We start from the raw sequence: 26,309 nt of genomic DNA, 5'->3' as shown, positions 1-26,309 counted from the left end.
TTGAGGCCCATCTGTGTTTTAGCAGTATTAGAGGTCCTAAACTTTTCTTCATTTATAATATGAAAAGATCAGATCAACACTTTGAGCAGACAAGTGACAAAGAGAAGTAGAAAATTTATTGCAGTATTTGTTCCACCAAAAGGGTCTGGATCCCCTTTCCTCGTATTACTAGGGTGACCTAATACAACAAAATCTACATTTACAAAATATCCTCCTGCAATAGGCCACATATACTGCATGCGTAGTTCGAAATAGAATAAATTATGTTCAGAGGACTCTGCCATTGTACAGCATGGACAAATAAAAGTGAACAAAAATAAAAATTCTTATTTTTTCTTTTTCCTTCAAATATCTAAAAGCTAAAAGGAAAAAACCATCAGGGTGCTAGTATATAATAAACTCCAAAAACACTTTAATAAGAACATCAAAAAGACTAATTTCCAACATTCACTTAAGGTTTTATTCTTTTTTTTACAGCTTTTTTTTCTTCAGAGATATAAACATTTTAGGTTTTTGTTGTGTTAAACTATGATACAGTGGGAGTAGAAATGAGCGACTAGAATCTGCTGCACAACAGCGAAGGAGCTCCCACAACAATGTTGACGAAACATTTCCCTCCAGGTCTCTTTTCTGATAGCCTTTTCAAGGGATAATTTGGGTGAATTATTCCTTTAATGCCTTCCGGATTCTATCCTCTGCACTTGTACACAAACAAAACGTGAGCAGTCCCTCTAATATAATAAGTCTTATGTTTTGTGTCATTTTTGCAAGAATAACTCATGTAAAAGTATGTAGTGTCAAATATTCTTGCCCTCTTGTGTTTTCTTACAAAAATGAGGAAGGAGAGGAGCAGGGTAGGAATCCAGTGAAGTTTGGCTGTGTTGTTGGAGGTGGCAGGTTGAGGAGGAGGAGGAGCAGGAGCAGGGAAGAGGAGGATTTTGATAAAGTAGAAATGGAGAAGGGGGACCAAAAAAAACCAAAAAAAACACCACACGGGAGCCATTAGCTAGCTCCTCCTTCCCGCGCCGCATACAGTGAGCGTAAAGTCTGTACTATTTTGTTGCTCAGTTTGTGGTTGCTGGTCAAGGCAATCTTCTTGTAAATGATGTCCGATTCCTTAATAGTGTCCACCCAAGGCACCAGTTTGCGGCCATCGCGTTTCTTGGCCTCTGCCCATGGCCCCGAGTAGGAGCCGGCCATCCAGTGGATGCTATATCCGTTGGAGATCTTCTGGATGACTCGAGCTATTTGCGGCCGGTCCTTGTATTTGGGGCAGGAAAGGGCAATCACATCCATAGCATCCACCGTCTCGTTCATGGAGTCACCTGCTCGCCTTGGCCTTCGAGAGGACTGCAGGGACGACAGAAGGAAAAAAAAAAAATGTTGCACTATTTGCACGCACATATTTAAATTGTATTTTATAAATAGTGTGCGTTTCAGTTTCTCTCACCCCTGGCGTCCTTTCGTCGCCGTCGCTGTAATCGTCATCGGTCTCCGGACCTGCCTGATTGCGCGGACTGGGTCCTGACATGGGGCCAGAGCCTCCCAGTAGGGCGCTTATGGCTTTGTTTCGGATGTTAGCGCTGGCAGACGCTTCTCCCTCCTCATCCTCCTCATCTGGGTCCAGATGTTCCATCAGAACCTTGAACTGTTTTGGAGTGAAAAGACAAGAAACTGACTTTGAGATGCGTAACTTTTTTCAAGCCACCAGAGAAAAAGCTTGGACAGAGCGTAAGAAGTGAAGCGAGGTTGTACATGGACACTGTTATGGAAGATGCCAGCATCCACTTCAAAAAAAGATGAGCCACCACTTTGTTATGTGGTACTTGTACACACAACGCTGATGTAAGTAACTGGTGAGAAGACCCAAAAGAAACAGATTAACTGGCTGTCGGTAATGTCGGCCTACATCACACATTGACAATGAAAGTCTGACACAGCTTTATTACTTACATCTAGGTACTGTCTGACAATCCGCTTCTTCACATCTGTCGACAGCGTGGCGCGGGCCATGTTGTTGGCGATGAAGTCGATGGTTTGTCGTGGGTGGAAGAGAGCGGTGCTTTTCCTGTTCACGGCCTTATCGTACACCTTGGCTGACTCTGTCGGAGAGTACTTCTGAATTTTACTGTGGAAGACAAAAGAAAAAAAAGTTACAGAAGTCATGGAATTCCCAAAGTGGGTCAAACTGGTCAAACTAATCCACACTTTAAAAATGTAGATATATTTATTTCTGGTTTTATTATGTAGCTCTTACCCGTCAGAGAATCCATATTGGTTCTTCAGATGCTGCTTGAGCACCAGCAGCAACAGGATGCCTTGAACAGCATTAGCAAAGTCCAGGAGGCCTGTGGGATTGTCGGGGACGAGCCTCATTACTTTTTCCACGTCCTCCAGATCCAAATCCTCCAGATCAGATTCGGACTCCGAGCTCTCCGGGTCAGGTTTTCTGGCCTTTTTGGGCCGCCGTACCACATCGCCATTGTCACCGTGTTCTTCCCCACCGCTCCTCGGAGAATCGCAGTTCATCCTTTCCTCTTCGTCCTCTCCATCCGACGTGTTCTTCCACTCCTTCACCTTCTTCTCCTTACGCCTCGGCTCCTTTAGCAGAAGCTACAAGGAGAAATAAATAAATAAAAACTCCATATAAAGACTTGCAACTCTAAAAATGCATTTCAAGATTTGTTCAGCTCTATGATGCAGACACATATACACGCAAGCTACTTTTAAACATGCTGTCCTACCTCTTTGAAGGTTTGCAACAAGTTGCTGCCAGAGACAGACAGGGTGATGTCTATGTGGTGCATAATGAACAGAGGCTCCTCCTGGCTCTGGTATGGGAAACAGGCCAGGTTGTCTGCTACAAACAGCAGCATGTTTACGTCCATCTTCTGTAGAAAGAAAGAAAAGAAAAGAGGGGAAAGCATGATCGAGAGTCGGTGCCTGACACAAACCCACACTGCAATTTAAATTTGAACTAGTAAAATAATGGGATTTAACATCTTTCTACACAATAGTGTTTGTCATCTCTTTATTAAAGGTAGGTTGTTTCTATCCCCAAGAGTCATATTTAACACGTGCTCATTTTATTACATTTCTCGCCAAGACACATTGCCAGCAAATGTGTTAAAAAAAATTATTTGATATTCACTTAGCATGCTGTTAATGAGGAAATACCACTTTACAATGAGCAGTGTGAAGATGAGTGCAGGTTTACTCACAGAACTGTCATCGAAGAGGTTCAGCAGTGAGATGAGGAAAGCCCTCCGGTGCTGCCGGTTCCCCCGGATCATACTGAAGAGGTGGGAGCATTGTGCCGAGGGTGTCTCGTCGTGTCTGAAACCTCTTATGATGGTCCTACGGGACGACTCGATGGCCTGCTGCAAGTTGTATGACATCTTCATCCCGGCCACTGCCTTCATCTGTGACAGAACGTGTTGAAAGAAAAGTGTTACACACACACTCCATTTCATGCAGTAAAGCAGCTATAACACAAGTGATCCGCAACTGTTTGTCTTTATTCTACATCATCATGGAGATGCTCTCAGATCACAAACACTCTACCAACGGCGCTAAGATGTTGCTGGATGATTGAGTGATCCTCTGTTGGTCCCTTTGTACTGAAGGGGAGAGCTGAGAGGCTAAGTTAGAATTCCTTATCGAGGTACTAATCGAGCATCGAACACCAACTCACATGGATGAATCCTGTGTACTTCTTGTCGATCTCCAGCAGCTGCTGGTCAGATTTGTTCCTCATGCTGGGCTCCGGGTCGGTTGCCATTGCAATGAGGTAGGGTACACACTGCACAGACGGGACAAGAAAGATGTGACGCTCACATGCATGTGTTCATATTTCTGTTTATCAAACAATTTAAATGGAAGTAAATGAGGGTTTATCTACACTACAGAGCATGAAAGATGGATCTTGGTTATTTTTAGGATTTAAGATGCTAACACACACACAAACATTATCACAAACTAATGGATCAGAAGAAAAATGTAAATAGAAATGGTTTAATATTGATATTATATTAACATATCGCCTAAATCTGTGAGCCTAATTCTATGTCAAACATGTGTTATTAAAATGGGATTTCATTATTTATCAATTCCTAGAGGTGGAATTGTGTTTGACAGCTTGTGGCTCTTACCTGCACAGGATGGATGAGACCCTGGTTGAGTGTGAGAGCGATGACGTTGAGAGCAAAGTGCCGTACACTGGACTGGGTGTGGAAGAACGCCTCCAACACCTGCTTTAGATAAAGCTGCATGATGGAGCTGCTCATCCCTGAAGAGATGTCTCCCATCTCCTTCAGATCCTCCTGTTTGGACAGTTTCTTCCCTGCAGGGACACCAAACAGGATGAGTCGCACCAACTTTTTACAGGCAAAGTGTAAAAAGAAAGTAACAATTTAAAGTACAGCAACAGCTACAGCTTCACTTACATTCTCTGTCTGCTTCCTGCATCCGCGTGTCTTCCTCCTGAAGGTATGTCTGGAGGTTTTTGAGGATCTGGATTTTGAGATTGATGGAGGAGGCACGGTCAGCCAGGATGCTGTTGTACAAGGTTTTCACCTCAGGCATAAACATCTGGCTGGGATGCATGATCACAAGGAAGCCTGAGGGGAGAGAACAACAAACAGCAAAGACACGTGAGAGCAAGTAAACAACGCTTCTCCATCTACCTCATGTCCACCTGCTGGGGCATGAAAATCTGGACTCAGAAAACACCACATCCCATGCTGTCAGTCTTTCTAAACACTAATAAATATGGCGACCTTTACATTTGTCAAACCTAATAATATTTGAAACGGTGTTCTTGCCTAAGCCGATGATGGCTTTGGTCTTGACCTCCTCGTCCTCATGTTTGGTGAAGTATACCAGCAGCTCGAGCACTTTCTCCTTGATAACAACCTGTGCACAACACACAGAACACATAGTTGTGAGTTAGTGTACATTAAATAATGCCTTAAAAACGGGGGTAGAGCAATGGATTTGGTATGATATCTAAGATAAATTCCCCAATTTGACTTTACTCTCTCTAGCGGCAAAGCCCAAAACTAATAATTCAACGTACAGTTGCAATCCACAGCTTTTCACAGCTTTCCTTTTAAAAGATGGAATAGTATGAAACATCTGCTGCAATCCTACCTTGTTTGTGCCTTTGAACTCCTCCAGATCAAAATCAAAGTGCCGAGCCAGGGCGCCCACAGTGAAGAGCGATCGCAGCAGGAAAGGCTTGTTTGCTACCAACGTCGTGATGTTGGGATCCTCGTGATGCTGAACCTTCAGCTTGTTAAGTGCACCTAAAGAAAGAATACATTTTAAGTTACTTCTAAGAAGACCTAGATTATCGGTATGTCCTATTTTGTTTTTTTTATGTTTCTGTTAAAAGTGACACTTTCAAGCTCAACTTTAAAACTTTAAAACTGTGCATACAAGATGCTAACTGTATATCTCACCATAGAATCTGTTGAAGCAGGCCCAGACAAACTTATAGTTGTGCGTGACTTTGTTGACAACAGCTCCAAGACAGCTGACACAGTGCTGGACCACCTAGAGAAAAGGAAGGAAGACGTCATGTCATCGCTATAAAAACACTGATTACATTTCACAGAGCAAACCCGGTTCTACAATGTTGCATCCAATAAGTGTTTTCTAAAAAGCTACTAGCACGCACCGTCATGCCGTATTTGATGATGAGCTTCATGAGGTCTTCTTCGATGGTGGCCAGGAAAGTTTCACTGGGGTGCTCCATCAGAGGAACCACAAGCTCCAAGATCTTTGCCACGTTACAGATGACCATGAAGTCATTGGCAGTCTGCAGGGGACACAGCATAACAGTGACTACCGGGGAAGCTCTGATAGATCAGGCAGCAACAATGACTAGATTAGGGGTCCTTAAATTCCCCGCAAAATATCATTGCAAAATAGTGTTTTCACTGCTCAATCCAATCTGTGGATTAGGGAGTGAATGCTTTATGTTAATGTATCCACACTGATATAAAGGATCCTTAAATACACAATAACAGTATTTTTGAAATAATTAAGCAATAGATTAGGCATAGAGAACTTACGTTACACTTTGTGGTCAGGTAGGGTTGCATGGTCATGGCATGTTTGACCATGAGCTGGGCCCTGATCTTGCTGAATAAGTACAAGGTGGTGATACACGCCACTAGCCGTGTTGAGTTTACACCTTTGTTGTCTACAGAGGAAAGAGGACATCAATTAATTCCACTTTAAAATCAAACTTATTATAGAACATTGATGAACTCAACGAGAAGTGTCGACAGCGGTTTAAGACAGAATCAACTGTTGCATTATGGCACAGTTTAAGTTATTGTCAAATGAAACAATTACAAACCTGCAAGAGACTCCTCGTATTTGAGTATGTGCTCGACCAGATTGTCAACGAGCTGAACACAGGCCTTTTTGGCCGGCTTATACGATGCATCCTCTTCAGACTTGAGAAGCTGAAGCGAGAGAGACCATGGTCATTTAAAAATGTTTTAAACATTGATATATTACCCACCCGACAAAAAATAAAATCTAATATTTACATTCGAAAGAAGCTGCTCAAACCAGTCATAGCCGGTGTCTCGACACGCTGCGACCTGAAGAAGAGACAAGAGAATTAAACGTCACCATCAGGCAGCCAGACGTACGTGGTTGTATGCCTCCGTCAGCCAGTCAAGTTGCAGTTTAAAACCGTGTCATCACTTCATGTTATCACTTCATTCACGAGAATTAACCCAAAAACATGATGCCTCCGGCCACGGCTGAGTCAAGGTTGATGAAAGATGTGACCTTTTCATTTTTTTATAATTCTATACAACAACCTGCCAGTTAAACTTACCACATCAGTGATGTTGAGGATCTTTCTGGTCATGGTCTCCTTGTCTTGATTTGGAGTCGGAGTAAACCACAACTTCTGGAATGTCTCATTCACCAGTTTCTATAAACAAGTTCACGCGTCATTAGTTTTCATCTGTACTTTGTACGAATCGTTCAAAGGTTTTGGGATGAAGTTATTGCACCAAAGACATTTATTAAGGGGCATGATAAACAAAGAGAATACTAATGATAGAAGAATGGAAGTTAAGTAAAATTGTGGAGGTACGAAGGTGCAGTGGATCCATACCTTGATACCTTCCTCATCATTGACCCTGCGGATCATCCTCACACACATCTCAGTGATCTTGCTGAAGGTTGGCTGCTCCAGACAGATGTCTCTGAGGATCTTGATCACCCGTTTTCTTACACTGATACCAGTGTCCTGTGCACAAAAAAAAAAAAAAAAAGATTGTTTTGTTCTGCAAGCATTAGCAAGGCCTTTGTTTTCATTACACACAACAGAAACATCTGCACGGGGTGTGATCGCTCCTCTCCGACAACAGGTGGCAGTATAAGACCGTGATGAAGACTGAACTTCTCATGAACCCTCTTGAGCATTTCCATGACAACAGGCACAACAATTTCAATGTGTTCACCTTTCAGATGTGGAGGACAAAGAAGGTGCACAAAGCTTGGAGGGTTGTACCTCATTTCAATATTGATAGTTTACATTACCGCGGCCAAGACAATGACCGCGTTGATGCTGGACTGCATGCTGCCATTAAACTGGCTTCTTACTTCATTTTATTGATGCAAAAGCAAACTTGAAACATCTAAATGAGCCTTTTTAAGCAACATTTCTTCAAAGTCAATCCTTCAAGTGCTTTCATGTAAACTCAGTGACCCAGCAGAGGAATAGGCCCCGCTCTTTAAGGGCCCTGAATGGGACAAACATCCAGCACTAAGCCGGCCCCGGTACGACAAAGTCCGCCATTTTTCAGCCCGAGCCCCACACCAATAACTTTAAGCTCTCCCTGATACACGCAAAAACACACACACAACTAAGACTACAGTGTAATGCACATGCGTAAAATGTGTATAATATAATCAATACATCAATATTTCATACAGTAAAGTAAGTTGGGTGGCTGGGGCCATAACAATCGACTGCCAGTGCACAGCATGATGTGCAAAGACAACGTCAGTGCAGTACGTCACGTTAGTGTCAGCTTATCAATGCCCTGTGTGAGTGTTTTATTCTGATAAATCATAGTTCCAACTGCAGCATCAACATGTCAGAATGAGGGTGTGGCCTAAACAGGGTGAGGCAATGAACCCAGCATTGAACTGGCACATCGATACCTGTAGATCAACATTTTGATGGCACGGCATACCGTCTGTAAACAAGGCTCATCAGTTGAAGCAGAAAAAAAAAAAAACTATCATGTGTTGAGTTCATACAGGGATAGTAAAACCTCACATTGAGTCTACAATGAGCAACTTACCAGTATCCTCTCTATGAGCATGTCATAGTACTGCTCGGTGAGTTGGGGTCTGCTGAGCACAAATTTGCCCAGCAGCTCCACAGCCGCCTCTCTCACACTGGTAGAGTTGTCCATCAAACGACCGTGGACGCCACGCTGCATGTCGGACTGCAGAGGTGGAGAAGAGTACGTCAGTATATAGCGAAAGGACTACAAGATAACTTGGCTGCACAACAGAACAGCACAATAAGAAAGTAACAATCTTGACAGAGCAAAAATGTGACTAGAACAGAGATTAAGATCAGACACCGTGTAGAGTATGTGAAATGAGAAAAGCGGTCCTCTGTGAACACAGATGCTAACATACCCGGGCCAGTATGCTGGGGTCCACAGCCACAACCTCAGACAGACATTTCATGGCTTTAGTTCTTACAGCGATGGCACTTTCCCCAAGGACTCGCAAGATCTATAAAATAAATAAACAAATGCACCAGCCTGATTACACAAACTGATCTTTTTCAGTTCAACAGTCGACAGAACAGACAAACCAGTGAACCCTAATAACACCTTTATTATTCTGTGTGAACGACTTATAGATTATTTTACGTAGCTGCTGCGATTCATTAAAAAAAACAAAGATACTTAAATCTTACCTGTGTTAAATAAATATCAAAGCTCTGGGCGAACGGCCTCATGGAGGCCAAATAACGCACAATCAGACATGAGTCCTCATAATCCACAGTGTCAGAGTTCATTCTGGGGAGAAGGGCAAAGAGGACGAACGTTAGAGGATCATAAAGTCATCACACAGTCAACTGACAGAGAGACTGTAACTGATACGAGAGCTTTACTGAGATATTCATAAATCTTTACTTCAGTGTGGCGAAATGAGACGGCGTCGCCCTGATGATGTTGCGCAGGAACTTCTTGCGCTTCTCAGCACGCTGCATAATTTCCCCGGTGGTCTCCATCTCCTTGGCATGTTGCGGTCCGTCCGATGAGTCCTCATCCTTTGAGTTCTGGTTCCTCATGGACTTCTCAGCTTCTGTGGTGGCGTCCCGAAACCACTGGGCGACGTAGAACTTTCTGGCAAACTAGAAGACAACGAAGGTCTCAGCGTCAGAGTTAGAGGATTCAGAAAACATTAGTTATTTAGAGTAATTAATCAGTGAAACAAGTGAGATTTATTTCTAAACAATAAATCTGAGCAGATGAATTCATGGCTAACAAATAAAATGATTAGTTTATCAGTGTTGTCGTTAAATAAGGTGGTTTTTTTATGTGGCCAAATAGCCCAGTTAATGTAATAAAGTAAAAGTCAACGTGACTCTCAAACGTCGTGAATCTAAAGCTCCTACAGTGTTTAAAGTCACCACTTCCTCAGCCAGTCTAATGTAAACCCACCACCAGTGAGGCATCCGTCTCAGCATTCTCCTCCAAGTAGTCCAGGAGAGCCTTCTGCAGCTGCTGGGTCTCATCAGTTCCTTGAGACTATAGAATCAGAGAGAGATCACATCATACATTTTCTGCTTGTTTTTCGTCACTATTAAACATCAACTACGGTCCAAGAGACAGCGAGGTCATCGAATGTGGAGCCGTTCTTTTACCTCTCGCAGGATTCGATCAATTGATTTCTGGTCCATCCTGCTGGTGACGGCGTCCTTCCTCAGACGGGCAGCCACGGTGCCCAGGTAGTCCAGAGACGCTACTCTCAGAGCCATCTCGGTCTGCTTATTACTGAACTGGTGTACCTGAGGGGAGCAGAGACACAGCGGGGAAGAAAGAAAGAGTTTTACACTTTGCACCAAGATTGACTTTTACTTAAACCCTAAAAATAATGAGTTGCAACCTGTTAAGTCTGAGTCTCATGTTAAACACGTTCCGTTTTGTCAAAGGAAGGTAAATCTGTCCCCCGCTATCAAATCTGGATCATCTATTCTTGAAATCGCTGAAGCACAAATAGTTGCATTTCCCGTTTAAAGAAAGAGCTCCGTCATACTAACCAGCAGTCGACCGAGCAGACTGAGCAGCAGCTCTGCAGCCGGCCACTCTGGTTTGTTTACTGTCGAGAGCAGGTCCTGGACAAAGTTCTCAAACAAGGGCCGGTAATCTTCTTCTGCCTGCTTGCTGCCACATCTTGAGGACGGCGGAAGACGAGAGGAAAAAAGGGGGGAAACAGGCCGCAGGAAGCAAAATGAGAAAGAATTAATGGGAGCAAAAATAATCAGAGGCCGAATGAAAACAGTAAACTGATGTGTTAAAGCCAACTAGCTGTCAGACTAATTCCACCAGACGTAGTGAAGTGTTTGAGTACTTGACAGACTTCGAGCAAGTAGGCCCCTGAATTGTTTGCATCTTGTGCAATACCCAGCATGCACATGGGAAACACATGCACACCATGAGGATGCTGGTGGTTTGACCTATATGTTTAGTGACTACAGAGGGCATAACAAACTCCAGTAATGCTCCAAAAGATAAAAGGTAGCGGTTCTTCAGCCCATCTTAATAAATACTAATGATGACAGCTTTGGTACAGTAATGCAACTTTGCAATTATAAGTGCGAAGCCTTTTTGAAGGCAGTACAGACAGGAGCGGTAATTACTTTTTGAGGAAGACTGAGAGGAAGTTTTGTGCTGTTCTCATTGCTGTCTCATACGAGTTGGTTATCAACACATCTTGATCCACCTACAAAATAAATTTAAAAAAAAGACACAAAAGGGACTTGTGAGCAAATGATATGATCGCGTGTCTGTATTTGTATAAATTGTACATCTGCTTGCTTGTGCGGTTAGTCGTGCGTGTCTGCTCGCTGTCCTACCTTGCTCTCGTACTCGTCGAACATGTCTCTGTCGTTGGGGAGGTGGACCACACACTGGATCAGCTGCAGCACCAGAGCCGTCACCATTTGGATGTACAACGGCTCTCCGTCCTGGTCTGAGCTGTTCAGCCTGAGGACACACGAGGCAAAAGATGCATGGTAACTTACTATTATGGGTATTATCCAGGAAAATAATGGAGTTGGTGGTGTAGGAAACAGACTTTTATAATGGGAAATCTTCACCTCTGCCTCAACGATTACTTGATTACTTTTCTACATTATTAAGGTTTCTTATTCCATGCCTTATCCCTGCAACACCTTGTGGGCATAAATCAATGTAAATTCATATAAAACAAATTACCTGAAATTCCTGAGGGAGCGCTTGCTGGTGGGCAGTCTGGCCAGAGAGGTAAAAATCTCCTCCAAGATCAACTGTCGATGCTTCTCATAACGTGAGAACACCTGGAGACAGAAAGTAATAAAGGTGGTTAGTCTCTACCTTCAGAGTTTGGTAGTAAACAGTAAAAACATGCATTTTCAGGGATGTACACCAAAGTAAAAACAAACGTTGACTCACTGCTGTAACTAGTTTAATGGCACACAGCTGCAGCTCACTGACATTCTCCACAAAGAACGGAGTGATTCCCATCGAAGAAACCTGGAAAAAAAGAGAATGGCACGAGTCATCATCTGGTTTGCGATTACATTTTTTGACTTGATAGAACAGATGACTGCAGTCGAACATTGTGCTTTCAGTGTTTACCTGGAGGATGGTGGTGTCTGTGAGAAGCTGGATCTCCAGGAGCTCCGAGATGTTGCTGACGATGTCGCACACTTTGTTGTACAACATGACGATCACACGTTGCTTGTGTGTGGAGCACTTTGCACGCTTTGCCCTGGAGCTTAACAGGCCACCTAGACGGACGAGAGAAGCCCTTGTTAATCATTTTCAGCGTGTTTTTGATGGTGAAAGATTACATACATGTCTTAAATGTAATTCAGGGAGTCGTTTAGGTCGCTCTGGCTGCTTGAGATGAGATGCTAGAGTTTAGGACAGCAGTCATTTCTGCTACAGGTCATACGTTTTGTGCTTCAGGTATAAACTGCCATGCAGGAGGAGGTTAGGAGGAGTTCGTGGATCGTTTTACGTACAAAACTGATGGAAGGTTCCAACATATTCCAAAACACCTCAATTTTGTTTCACTCAGACCCTAAAGGCCCTGGCACACAAAGTTTGAATGAAACAAAGCCCTTTTTCCTTGTTCCTCACCTCCATGAGGGTCCACCCTGTAGACCGGGTCGTATTGTGGATACAGTGAGTTCTGAAGATGGAACTTGGTGTACTGCAGCACCCTCTCGATGACGTCTTCGATGTAGACAGCCTTCGGCATGTGCACTGAGGTCATGATGTGAAGCGCTGTCAGACAGGCGTCTGCTGACTTTGTGACTCTCTCCATTATGAGGTCTCTCCAAAGCTTCTCCTCATCTTCAGCATCGTGGTCCTGAGGTTAGAAAGGAATGTGAATGCGTTTTACAGAAATAAACTTCTTTCAGAAGGTTTTGATTTATTCAAGCAAACAAAGCTTTCAGCAGCAATTTAACAATTAATTTCCCATTTTTGCAGGCGGTGGGTATTTATCAACGTACTGTATGGATTTCTTCAGTACAGAATATCATACGTTCGTTAAATACCACGACAAAGTATATTCAACACAGAGAGAGGCAGGAAGGGATCTCACATGGCTCATCAGGGTGGAGAGCTTGGACCCATCCTGGATATTCTTCTCCAGTATGTTCAGCAGCTTCACCAGCTTGTCTGACGGGATCTACAACAACAGAGACAGTCACTTAGACCTCCACCTGAAACAGCACCACACATCAACAACAGTCTTTGTAGTAATACACTGTGTACAGTACCCTGCTGGAGATGCCCATGGCCTTTATCTTGGCGGACTCGCTGCCCAGTTCGTTTAACTGGTGTTTACCGAGCATAAACTCTTGAGGTATCTCGTCATCATCTGCCGCTGCTGAAAAACACAAAAACAAAAGCACAATTAAGGACCGTGAGGTTTCTGCTTTTGGATTTTCAAAAAGACAGTCGGCCCTTATACTTACCCATGGCGGTGAAATCCACATCCTCCAGATTCTCCAGTATGTTGTCAATGCTGTTTAAGAACCTCTTGAATGTGGACGAGTCCATCAGCTCTTCGTGGGTGAGCTTGGGTTCATATGCTTTCCGTTTCTTCTGCTTCTGCTTCTCCTTCATTTTTCTGGCAACTGAGCGAGAGAAATTTCATCTTATTTGTTTTTGCTTCTTGTTTTGTTTTTATTGTGTGTGCCAGATACCACCCACACACACACAAGTTCATTATTATAAATCAATGTCACACACTAAAGTTAAAAGACCATAATTGGATATGGGGTGACAGATGACTTGAATACAGACCTTCAGTCATGGTGGGTGGCGGTGGTGAATGTTCATCGGAGGAGTCTCGGTAGCGGCTCCCTGAGCCCCGTCTGCCATCCCGGTTCCCACTTTTCCGATGTTCCCCGGAACCCCGGCGATCTCTTTCTTCCACGTCCCAGGACCTGTCTTTGTCTCTGCGCTGGCGCTTCTTTGCAGCTGTAGAGATTAGGCATAAAGAAATCAGGTCCTAAAATCTAAAAAAAAAAAAAAAAGGTATACCAAAGTACACTAACACGTTACAATGTATTGGTATTAAAATATAAATTCTATGTAGAAATGTTCGGATCATTTAAGATTTTTTTACCAAAGCAAACGACCAAACCTTGAGAAAAGACGAGCAGCGAGAACCGACGAGAATGGAATCATTTTACTCACACTCTCCATTCGCGTCATAGTCTTCATCCGAGCTGACCTCAGCATATTTGGGCTTCTCGTTTACGGTGCTTCGTTTCCTCTTGTTCACCTTCACCCTTTCGCACAGCGGCATGGTCGACTCGATCTCTGCCAGCAGCTCTGGTGGAAGCTCCTTCAGAACTGACGGGTCCATACCACCTGGAAATTGAAAACATCACATTCTCAAGTTATTAACAAAAAAAAAAGGAATTCTGTTTTGTCATTTAAGTGAATGGTAAAATAAAAATGGAAATAGAGAGCAAAACTGCTTGCAGTTGAAAAACGTCTTTTCTTACTTTTGCTGGGCCTCCCTGAAGAGATCCGGTTCTTTCCAGACTTGCTGTGTCGGATGATCCTCTGGATCTGGTCAACAGAGAGCTTCTTCAGGACCACTACAGGCTTGGGCCTCTTCTCAAAGTCCTGCACCAAACCAAGCCTCTCCAGTTTAACCTTGGGCTGTCCCCACATTTGACTTTCATTCGACCCACCGACATCCTTATCACGTTTGATCTGAAGGAAAAAACAAAACAACAAAAACAGAAAGGAGTCAGAAAAGCCCTCTGCATTTGTAACGTTTGAGGTTCAAAACTCACACGTAAAAGATTTTGACAGAAAAGCATGAGCTTTGTTTAAAGAAAAAAAAGTAAATAATAGATCAAAGTGATTGACATGAGAGAAGTGATGTTGATGTTCACTTCCAGTATAGCTTTGACAGCAAGGAACGATCCACCGTTTCCCAACGTTGCTGTCTTAAACTGTACGAGTGATGGTCAATCAATACATCGTCATCAATGCAGTGCCAAGGCAGCAACTTCCCCCAGCCACTCAGGGTGACGGGCCAAAACAGGACATTGTGTTTGTGAATGTTTCCACTCGTCAACATTTTTCACATTGTGAATCTGACCAATACGATATCCAATCATTCCTACCAGGCGAGCATTAGCCAACGCGATTTTATTTAAGAAATGAAGAGACATTCTGTTGATTCAATTCCTCAAGTATAAATTTCCATTTAACATAAGCACACTGTTCTTGGATACATTTCTCAGACTATGATTCAATCCAACCAGTTCCCCCACAGGGAACTCATTAGCCAATTAGAAACACTGCTTCACATTGCAAACGCTACCAGTGACCGACATGCATCGTAAGTTAACAATAAAATCAAAGCATTGCTTAGCTCTACTGAGACGATAAAGATCGATACTGTGATCCCATTCCATCTTCCTGACACATGCCAGCGGCCTCGTAACAGATCAGTTTTAACTACGCTTGTATCCTTCAGCAGCTGCAGAGCTGGTTTCCTGCCAGCACGGCTCTTAACCATTTCATCCATGTTGTTTGTTTACTCGATTCAACCGATCCTTTCTAGTCGCACAAACGAAGCTGTTGCATGCAACACTGTGTCTGCGTTTAAACGACCATATTTAAACGTGAGCATGTGGCTGGGGGTTGCATCTCTCAGCACTGCATTGACAGTAGATGTAAGGAAGGATGAAACAAATAGAAGCTGAATTGTAAAGAGAAAATTAGCTTTTTTTCAGTCCAGATTTGTATGGCTGCATGATACGGACAGTGGATGTTTTAAGTCGACATTGACCAACACGAAACCTCTGAGAAACAGTATTGGAGCATTTCTTAAGAGGTACTTTGCTTTTGTTTACACACCGGACTAACAAATGAATCAACTCTTCTACTTTAAGTAGATGGTTCGGTGTGGGTTAATGCATTTACACCGTTTTATCCCAGGAATAAACAAAAGGCTGACAAATGGGAAAACAAAGACGCAAACGAGAGTGAACAGTGGTGTGATTTGTTTTTTGAGATTGCAGGCAGTGAAAGCTGAATGACTGGTAGGTGGGGTAGACATTTGGTTTGGGTCAGCCCAGATCACCTTAGGGATCTGGAAGTTCTTCAGTGCGCCACTATGCCCTCCAAGGAGCTGAGCAGGGAAAGAATCTGGAAGTTTAGCACCAGAGGCAGACGACGCCGGTTTGGAACCATCGTGCCTATTGCCGCTCCGACCAGGCTCCCCGGTGGAAGAAGCCCGGTACCTATCTCTGTCACTTCGACAGCGCGAGTCAGGCGAGCGTCGGTCTCGACCGCCCGTCTCGCTCCGATGCCTCCTATCTCTGTCAGATTCTCGGTCCCTGTCTCGTCCGTGTTCCCCCCGGTTTGATGACTTTGGCATGTCTCCCCGTCTGTCGGAGGACTTGTCATCGTGTCGGTGCTTCGACGACTCCCGACCATCTCTCCTGCCGTCATGCTTATCGACCCTGTTCTTGATGACTTCCGGCCGCCCGTCTGGTTTCAACCGCAAAGCCGTGTCAGAACCCTCCACTGCAGCCGGCCCACTAGCTGGTTCTTCAGGCCAGCGTTGGGCCTCAAGGGCTGGAATAGGGGCAGCCAGACAGGGGTCGAGCTGGCCATCAACTCGGCCTGCCTGCTGGAGGTCGATGCTCACCATGAGGGGAGGGCGGCTGGCACCGTTCCCAGCTGCGGTGGCCTCTTGCGGGGTCAGTTTGCCAGCATTGCCCCCTCCTGTTGATCCACTGCCTGGGGCACCTGTGGGGCCACCGGGTCCCCCTGCGCCGGGCTCCAGGGGAAAAGAGTCCTGTTTTCGCTTCTTCAGTGGCTTGTCTGTAAAGAGATGAAGATCAAACAAACTTATAAAACCTCTGAAGTTCTTCACAACTACTGTATTTATTCAGCTTTTATCCATATAGTCATGTTTCTGATATTCTACACACCTTTATCTTGAACCTCCTTGGAGCACTTCTCGCTCGCCGCCTCTCGTTCTATCCTTTCAATTTCAGCGAGGGCATCCAGCTCTGCCTCGTCGTACGGGGAACTGGGAGGCTGCAGACCACCGGCACCACAAGCTTGCTGCTGCTGCTGCTGTTGCATCCGAGCTAGATTCTGCTGGAGAACAGGCACCTGCTGAAAGCCAAGTTCTGTCTCCATGTTGTCAGAGTTCTCGTCCATTCCCGGCAGACCATCACCTGAGACATTAACAAAAACACTTTTACAGGGTTGCATTTAAAAAGGGCTTTAAATGGACTCCACTCCAAGACGTGAGTGCAGCATACATACGTTATTAAAATGCTGTGAAAGCTTGAAAATGGAGATGTAGGAAACCACATAACCAAAACATGGGGATCCAGCTCAGATGGTGCCTTCCTTCCTTACCTGGGGTGTCGGACTCATTTGACTTGACCCTGGACAACTTGAGGGTGAGTTTTGTAGAGTCCTTGTTTGGAGAGCTCACAATGTCGTACAAATCTTTCTCCTCTTTCACTGCGGGGCCCTTCTTCCTCTGCTGGAGCTGCTGGTTCTGGACAGGTCCTCCCTCCCTCGGTGAGGGCGCATAGGGAGGTGGTGACTGCAGAATCAGCGGGGGGCGAGAACCTGCTGTAAAGAAGCAACACCAAAGAGAGCTAAAGTTACCCTGCAAAGGCAAGTATAAACAAAGTGCACAAAATCAGACACAGCACTGTCGTGACAACAGACGCTGATGATGTACAACGCCAAAAAACAAAGGTGTCCTCCAAGACTGAAATGACCTCAAATCATTCTGTTGCTGTGAAATTGTAATCATGAGTTTTAGAGAGCCAGGGGGAGGCCGTTTCCTAAATAAAAAGCGGGAGGCACTGTCGCGTCTCCTTCCCTCTTCCTGTGTCCTTACGTTTGGGTGTTCCTTCACTCCCTGCTGGGGAGCAGCCGGACTGTGGAGACCTCAGAGAGAACGAAGGATTCCTCATGGCGGAGTCTCCCTCCTAGACAACACACAGAGAAGACAGATGTAATCTACCAGGTATCAGCTTTACACTGGACTTTCAACCAAAAATATCTTAAAACTGTTGACGGCAAGTCCAACTTTTGTCAAATTGTCGCAAATGAAGCTGTTCTCATGAAGGATTCCATAATCAATCAATCATTTCAACATGGCCCTGATTCTGTCCGGCAATTCAAAACCATAATGTTGATTTTATTTAATATATACAATAATAATAACACCAATAATAATGGGGAAAGAATATTCAGAAACCATTGTGCCTGGTTGGTTAGCATAACCGCTCCTTAACATTTTTAATTCTTTGTCTGTCTGATGATTGCAGAACATTTTTTGTTTCACATTACAAATGTTCCAAACCTCAAAGAAAATGTCTACAAATAGCCTTATTCAACAGCAAACTTTGATGTTTGTTCATGTAGTGAACTGATAATGTACTCATTTTGGACTTTGTCAGTTGTACCTCAGTGCTCAGTCGGTGTACAATGTTCATGTAGTCCTCTGAGTGGTGGTTGGCAGCGTTGGCCATCTGCCCCGATACTTTGCCCTCGTGGATATTTCGTATGCCGCCTGGAACCATGGGACTGGCCACAGACACTGCAAAATAAATAAAAGGGTCCTTTTGTTAGTGATCCATGAGTGAGGCAATTATAACACTCTGATCACGACAGGAAAAAAAATGTGTTGGTAAAATACAGCAAATAGGTTTAACTGCATACATGTGGTTTCAGTTCATCCAGGAGTCAGAGAGGTTTTATGAGACCCAAAAAGTAGTACGTGAATCCCTAAAATGTCACCCCCGGATGTAACTGAATTTACAGGTTGTATACATCGTGAAAATTGCTGTGTGTAAAATGCAAAACTAGTTTGGCTCTTAGAAGCAAACTTGTTTGAGAAGCAGACGCCTGTTAATCTCTACATTGTTGAAACAAACCTGTACCTCCAGTTATTGGTCAAATATTTTACCAGTGAACGTATTAAATCACCAGAGCAGACATTTCAACCAATTACACTTGTAATGTTTGGAGGGCAGGAATTTTCTAGCCAGAACCCGGACCATTACGTAAACCCACAACATATGATCTTTCATTTTTATAGACGACAGTAACGGTAAATAAAACTTAAAAAATTTACTGGAGAGAAAATGATCGGACATAAATAAATACATGAATAAATGTTTCAAACATTTGCTGTCATTTGCTTCACAGCTATTTTTTAGCACATCTGTCAACATATACAACAACGATGATATGGTGATCAGCCAACATTGACCAACAGTATCAGCTGTACTGAAAACATGGGCTAAAGTCATGAAATTGCCCCACTGACCTTTTAAATCTAATTATTCAATATCAACTATACAATTATATTTTTCTATGTTTTATTAAATTCTGACGTTTCAATGTATGGAGCACTGCTCTGTCATATATTTTAATTCAGAGAAAAAGATAAAATAGGTTTCTTTCATCATAAAAATGATTTGGGAAATCCCCGGTTAAACATCTGAATCATTCGAGACATCGAGTGAAGCAACTGAATGAAGCGTTCAGTTCACACTTACAGCAGCTTAACAGGGAACGAACGCAATTTTGTCCACAACATCATCAGCTGCTAATCACAGGCAACCAACAAAACATTGCAAAGACAAAAGTCAAGGATTCAGTTTTGTAATTTGGCTTTCTGACAGATTTAAATCTGCTTTTCAACAAAAGCCCCTTGATGCATGCACATCAACATGCACCACACACACATACTGTCACCTTGTTGTATCTGTTGGTGTTGGTTATAGCTGGGTGGTTGTTGATGGGGGTACTGCTGTATGTAACCGGGGGCGGGGCTCTGGGGGGTGTAGGGGCTCGGTACTGGACTGTTCTGGCCCATGTACCGACTACTGGAACCCGTCTGGGGAGCCACAAACCGACTGGACGACGTGGAGGAGAGCACGGGGAGAAAGAAAGTGAGCACGCACGTAGAAGGAAGTTGCATGCCAACAACAGTAAAATAACTAACATTATAATATAATTGTATTATCTATCAATTAATCAATGACACTAAATAACACAAAATGTTGTGATGCAACTGGGATGTACCAATGAAAAAGAGGAGGAAATGTGCTCACAACACTTACACGGTCACAGTTTCTAGTAATGGTACATTAGGGTCGGCTAAATGTTGCAGCCTGACTCACCTCGGTGGATTTGGAGACATTGCAGCCGGCTGGAAGTTTGCAGGCTGGGCCGGGCTATGCAAGGAATTTTGAGTGATCTTGTACGTTGGTACCATTGGCTGCTGCATAACATCTGTTCAGAGATGATAAAAACAGTATATTAGTTCATAGATATCTTTATGATTGTATGCTTTCCTGCCATAATGTGCAACAGGTAGTTATCTCCATACTTTTCTCCCTGAAGATGCCAGGGTTCCTGGCCAGCATGGTCTGCAGCAGCAGTGGTGCATCTCCCTCTGGCTCATCGCTACCCAGGTTGTCCTTCAGCTCTCTGAAAACACACAAATAAGTTCAGTCCAATTATTAAAGGGTGAGAGTAAGACAAGTGGGCAGCATCACTCATAGCAATATGTAGAAATGGACAAAAGTGAAGAATGTTTAAAACTCTAAACATGTATGAATGCAAATATTAATTGCATTTAACATATACATGACCATGTAGCCTACAATGTAGGGTTGGTATATTGAACGCTGTATGTATTCCTTGGTTGTTTTAGGAATGTGTGGACAATGTTGAAAATCAATGAGCAGAGCGCCTTCATGGCTAAATTGGATTTACAGAATCTTCGGAATGACTTAAATTGATTTGGTTTGTCGGGTATGCTTCAGAGGTTTCATATGAATAAACATCAATACCTCAATATAAGATGACAAATAACATAATAAAAATGTGGCCTCAGTAATAAGCACTAAATTGGATTTTGTCTAAATTTGTGCCATGGAACCAAAGCGGCACCTTTCAAGATAAATTAAGAAACTTTTTTAAAACTATAACTTTAATACAAAGTTCTTGACTTTTAAACATTAAAAATGTCATATTTGTCTGCAGCTAAATCACTTCATTTCTAAAGTCAACAGTGGCATCTCTTCTGTCGCTACCCGTTCTTACTGATCATTTGTAAAGTCAAGTTATGCGACATCCTGAGCTCTCTGTATAGGACACAACGCTGCCATATACACACTTTCACGTATAAACTCACATGTACTCTGTGGAGACCTGGTTGAGGCCATGGGCCAGCTGGGAGGCCAGATTCTCATCCCGACAGCCCAGTAGGCAGGTAACTTCCTCTGCGATCCTCCCATTGTATAGGAGGCTCTTAGTGGTGGTGGCCGGGAGAGGGGACGGGAGGGGCAGCTGGTTCAACACTGAAACAAGAAGAGATAGATGACGGAAAGTATAGAGATGGGGAGGTAGAGAAATAAAGAGACAAGGGTGAGAAACAAACATCAGCCATAGAGGACACGTGGTTGTAGAAAGGTAGAGAGAAGGAAAACAAAACATGGCAAGAGACAGAATATAATATCACAATTGCAAATTTACATCTGTTAATATTTCTCATTGGCAATTTACACTGGAAGAGGACACACGGCAGAATCTGTGCTAGTGAGTTTGGAGAACGGCTGTATGTCACTCACAGTCTGTGAGGCTAGCGATCCCAGCGAGAGTGGTGATGGGAACATGAGGCATATCCCCATTCATGCTGAAGGTGAGGGTGGGGGAGTGTGTTGATACACAGGTAGATCAGGGGGTCGATGAACGACACCCGTCCTCACATCTCCTGACTCCTAGGAAGAGAGGAAGGTTAGTCAGGGAGAGAGAAAGACAACAACAAAAACAGCATGAGTGGAGGCAGGAGAAAGAAGAAGAAAGAGGGCAAGAGTAACAGGAGGAGAAAAGGATTTACGAAATGAGTAGAGACAGAAAAAAGAAGGGATAAAAAGTGAAAAACAAGTGAAAACAATAAAATAGTCAATTCATCGGATTCAGACATCAAAAAACATGGAATCAAATGCAGTGATTGAACTATTATGTGCTGCATAAATACTGCTATGTCTGCCCCGATGCTGAGATGATATTGTGTGAGGGAGAACTGGTACCGGCTGCATCATCTGTGAGCCACAAATAAATGTGTCTCATTAGATCTTGTCAATCAAAATAAACTGTCATGGATCCCACCCTTTTCATTCATATATCTTATAGTATTATTTATATACGGTACTAATCCATAAAGGGGGGGGGGGGGGGTCTTTAGTGCTCTCTGCTTGGGTAATAGCAGGGACACAGGATTAGAAATGTCATGGCACTACCATGAGTGCAGGTTAGGTGTCTTACTCAAGTATGTTCAACAGATCAAAACGAAGGATTGAATAGGTCTTAGAGGTCACTGACTAGTAGACCATCCTGCTGCTCCATCACGTTATGTTATTATACTGGCATACGCAATCAGCAGCGACAAATCAATGATGTACTATCCCAGTCCAATGAACCGATGAATAAGGTATTAAAATGCTTGCTATTTTGGTTCCAATCTGTAAAGTAAGTCACAGTTCAGCCTCAGTTTACTGACTGATGCTTATTATGAGTCATTTAATTGTCATGTCAGATTACTTTACATAGCTTCCCCGTAATAGCAAATATGCAATATACAAACATCAAGGGGAAACCAATGCATTCTCTGCACGGAAAATAAGTTGTAAACACAACTGCACAATATTAACATAAGAAAGGAGCTTTGTGGGGGAAAAAAGCATGATCATAGTCATGCATCATACTGTCACCAGTATAGATATTTTTTGAATAATATACAGCCCCAGTGATAATGTACTCCAGTGGATAAGCCATGACATTCTGATTGGTCCTGGTAATACAGTAGATACTATACCAAGTGTGGGTATAAACCAACACTCCTCTATTTACAGCACTCAATATCAACAGGACTGTCAAACTGTATTAGTAGTCAACTGATGTCAATCTTTGTGTTACTACCATACCAGTCACTAATGTCAAACCACAGGGCACTTCACCCTCCATTTATAATGAGGGATGTGCATAAATTAGAACCCTATGTTGTACTTTATTTGTGTTTTCTTGCTAGGTGTCCTTGACCTGTCAAGTAAGAGTAGTCAAAGGAGGTCAAAGAAAAGCTGAAGGAAAAGCCACCGGGAATTTTCCAAATATCAGCCCAGGCTTCATGGATAAGCCTGGTTGCTACAATAAGTCGGTAGAAGGCCAGGACGAAACTCTCATTTTCTGTGTATATTCCCCATGACACAATTATGATGAATGTGTTAGACGTCAAAATGAAAGGCATCGATAGCACGAGCCTCAAACATGTTAAGATTCTCAGTTGTTTTATCAATTAAGAGTAAGCAGGCATTACTATTGTTGATAATGACAAGTCAATAAAAATGATAAATGGCTCAAACTATTGTAAAAATACCTTTTTGAAGAATTCTGTGCAGTCTCGGGTGGACTCACTGACATTTCAGATAAAAAGTCCCACTCCTTCACTCTGTTGAAAGACAACGTGGACCTGCATCAGGCTTTGTGACATAAAATGCATTTTATTCTGCTATGGGGAAAATTGTATATAAAGTTGCGTCGACGGCAGTTAAACTAATAAACTAACTGAAACCAGCAAAAATAATGCCAGATACAGCATCACAACACTGACTGTCACACAAGCATTCCATATTTGCAACAACCATGTTATTACTGCTACACAATCTTCAAACCTAGAATGCAACACTGTTGAGAACTGATGAGAAATTATTTTTCATGACAACTAAGGAAAAGCAACACGTTAACAACTTCTGCTGAATAGAGATTCCATGCAAATCTGTAAACACAATGTTGAAACCAGACTTCAGTCCAAGCCGATCGTTGAGGTCATAGTATAGTAAATACGTGCAACGGCTTCTGCATGACATAACTGTTGGAGGATCAACAGATGGATTTTGTAAACATTGCATTGGCTAGCTGTAACGATAGCATGCTCAGTCGATGTGCTCTTCCTCGGTACGGAGGGGCTTGCCTGACAGCTGTGAGACTGACAGGCAGGAGGCAGCACAAAGGGAACAGATGCACTGTGATGGTGGCGGCAGTAGTGGGGGGGGCTGTATCCTCCAGCAGCCGACAGCCACCGAGCGCATTCTGCAAACTGGCTAACTGCAGAAAGCAATCAAACTGTTTCTGTTTTAGCCGAGAAGCCAAAATGTGTAATATTCCACCAACATCCACATGTCAACCAAACTCCGATAACTGTTAGCGTTGAGTAACGTTAACTGTAGCTCAGGCAACGTTGCGTGTGCTCAGTCTATAACTTAAGTCACTCATAACATTTCAAAACAGGAGAGTAACCAAACCCAACAGAAGCCCTGTCAAAGGCTCCAGCAGACCAACGCACAACGCTAACAGCCAAACAACACAAAATAATGACAACCCAAACATTAGCTAACGTATAGTTGACGTTAGCAATCATTAAATTGTTTATCTTAGTTAGCTGAAATGTCAGCTGCAGCCCGCTAACGTCACTTGCGCACAAACCTACCAGCGTAAACTCAACATTACACTGCCAATAAGTTTCCTGTCTGGGTCTTTCGAGCTAACTAGTGTTACATGTTACGATAGCAGCCAAGATAATTAACGCAAGCTGCCTAACATTCGCTAACAACAATAGTCGTATTTTAATGGCTTGCTAGTTATGCTAACTAGCTCTAACTGTTGTGGGTTAGCTTCTAACGCTGTTCCTCGTTCAAATAAAGCGACTGCTATTAAATTAATACAAGGAAGCGCTTGTAGGAGGAGATGCGTGTGAGTCAATTCCCCCTGAGCTCGGGATAATGCGAGTTAGTGTGAGTAGACGTACGTAAAAGCAACGGTACGGAGTCTAATTCCGTGGCAACGGCCCAATCCCCGGGCTCGACAAATGACATCCAGTCGAGGCCGTGCGCCTCGGCGGAGCAAAAACACACCTAGCTAGCTCGGCTGGCTAGTTCGCTAGCTTCCGTTACCTCCAGGTCAACGATTAACGACGCCGTAGGTGGTCGTGCAGCAGAGCATTTATTTATGTTATTGTTAATAATCGCAATTTTAAAAAACTTTGTTGCATCAAGATAGACGGGTGATTATATTTACCTTCGGATGTTGCGTTCAAAGGGAGGGGAATGTTTTAGCTTGGTTTCTGTCCGTGTCCGTATCTCTAGCTCCCCCTTTCTTCTCTCTCTGCTCCTCCAGAAGGAACTCGATTGGCTTGCCAGCTAGCTGGTTAGCTAGCTTGCTAGCTATCAACAATAATCCGGGTCGGACTGATTCGTTCTTTTTCCGTCACTCAGGAGTGAATGTTTCAACGTACATTCATGGGGAAACATTCGTTCGTCGGCGTTTCAGTCGGTCTGCGCCGACATAAACAATGAGTGCAGCCAATTTCGACAGTAAATGAGAAATATGACGATTGTTGCGATCATCAAGAGGCTCTCCTCTCGTAGAACAAAATGCCGACCGGAAGTTCTGCCGTCTGACTGACCAACGATCTCAGGAGTGACTCCCTCCATCGGCGCCAAACAAAATGCCATGCGACATTTCGTGTTTGAGCCGCTAGATGGCGCTGCTAGACAACCTTACCCGCTCTATAGCTTACATTTACTTTTACATCAGAAAGCTAAATAAATATAGTATAAAGTCTACGTATATAAACAAATGATACCGTTTTCTGGTGATGAAACAGGCCATGGAATTACCAACAACATACATCTCCTGCAGTCTCTTCTTACCTACAGTAACGTACTAATATTATAAACATGACAAAAAAAAACCCGATATATATATATGTATATAATTCCGCTAGGTGGAACACTTACATTGCAATGTTTTCTGTTTAATACTAAGACGGACTCCGTTCCTTTACTTAAGTAAAGTGGTAATAGCCTGCTACTATTTAAAAAATACTCAATTGGAGTAAAAGTCGTATATTATTAGCATCATATGAACATCATCATATGAAGCATCAAAAGCAAAAGTAGGCTACTAATGCAGAATGATCCCTCTCACAGTGTTCCTGTGTTGAACTATTATCTTCTGTTATTTTAGTTTGGTCTATAACAATGCACACTGTTTCAAGGCTGTTCTCTCCATACAATCTTGATCTGCAAAGTAACTAATAACTATGTCACATGCAGTTAGGAGTGTTAAAAGTAAACCTAAATGTAATAGAGTAGACATAAAGTAGCCTATCATGAAAGAGACATTATATTTATATATTATACATATTACATTATTAGATTTGAGGATAGATTTTTCAAAATTGAAATTGAAATATTTTTCAGGAAATGTAAAGTACATTGTTTTGAAGGAGTTCAAATCACTGTTTGACCTCAAGGTGTCAGCAGTATCATTTGTTAAATATGATGGTGATGAGAAAACGCTGTATTTGTTAGAGAGGCAATGGCCTGAAGGAAGCACTTCTGTATAAGGCATCATGGTTTGGAACACCAATTCCAGCGAGGACAA

General features: G+C 43.1%; 1 protein-coding gene across 2 annotated transcripts; it reads right to left on the bottom strand.

Annotated features, from left to right (window-relative positions):
- Positions 1-94: 94 nt before the first annotated feature.
- On the bottom strand, positions 95-25,316 carry nipbla (NIPBL cohesin loading factor a). 2 transcript variants are annotated; one of them, XM_076098884.1, is made up of 49 exons: positions 24,939-25,316; positions 23,242-23,313; positions 21,437-21,586; positions 21,001-21,166; positions 20,191-20,291; positions 19,982-20,093; positions 19,554-19,714; positions 18,257-18,390; positions 17,686-17,776; positions 17,190-17,411; positions 16,751-17,002; positions 15,895-16,640; positions 14,297-14,510; positions 13,983-14,159; positions 13,587-13,763; positions 13,256-13,417; positions 13,058-13,167; positions 12,880-12,966; positions 12,411-12,642; positions 11,904-12,055; positions 11,718-11,798; positions 11,502-11,602; positions 11,141-11,270; positions 10,925-11,007; positions 10,325-10,457; positions 9,929-10,072; positions 9,726-9,812; positions 9,195-9,415; positions 8,975-9,077; positions 8,689-8,787; positions 8,343-8,489; positions 7,145-7,279; positions 6,860-6,958; positions 6,564-6,617; positions 6,368-6,476; positions 6,078-6,208; positions 5,681-5,821; positions 5,463-5,556; positions 5,152-5,306; positions 4,824-4,914; positions 4,446-4,619; positions 4,152-4,342; positions 3,695-3,802; positions 3,222-3,422; positions 2,745-2,891; positions 2,258-2,613; positions 1,954-2,128; positions 1,451-1,648; positions 95-1,350 (listed from the first exon to the last, which is right to left on the bottom strand). In XM_076098884.1, exons 3-49 carry the CDS (start codon positions 21,498-21,500, stop codon positions 1,003-1,005), a joined length of 7,596 nt encoding a protein of 2,531 aa, XP_075954999.1. In that variant the 5' UTR covers positions 21,501-21,586; positions 23,242-23,313; positions 24,939-25,316; the 3' UTR covers positions 95-1,002. The 2 variants fall into 2 exon arrangements, with proteins under 2 accessions (XP_075954999.1, XP_075955000.1); XM_076098885.1 differs by having other exon boundaries at positions 16,465-16,640.
- Positions 25,317-26,309: the final 993 nt, after the last annotated feature.

This window comes from Anarhichas minor, unplaced genomic scaffold (assembly GCF_050575085.1).
Source record: "Anarhichas minor isolate MPS153535 unplaced genomic scaffold, ASM5057508v1 ptg000025l, whole genome shotgun sequence".
Taxonomy (NCBI): Eukaryota; Metazoa; Chordata; class Actinopteri; order Perciformes; family Anarhichadidae; genus Anarhichas; species Anarhichas minor.
This window is presented reverse-complemented; position numbering and strand designations above follow the sequence as displayed.

Bases quoted from the DNA above. Each gene is read 5' to 3' on its own strand.
- nipbla (XM_076098884.1), bottom strand. From the start codon at position 21,500: ATGAATGGGGATATGCCTCATGTTCCCATCACCACTCTCGCTGGGATC. The intron at 21,167-21,436 runs GTGAGTGACATA...TTCTTGTTTCAG, and splicing joins GATCGCTAGCCTCACAGACT to TGTTGAACCAGCTGCCCCTC. The intron at 2,614-2,744 runs GTAGGACAGCAT...TTCTCCTTGTAG, and splicing joins TGTTGCAAACCTTCAAAGAG to CTTCTGCTAAAGGAGCCGAG.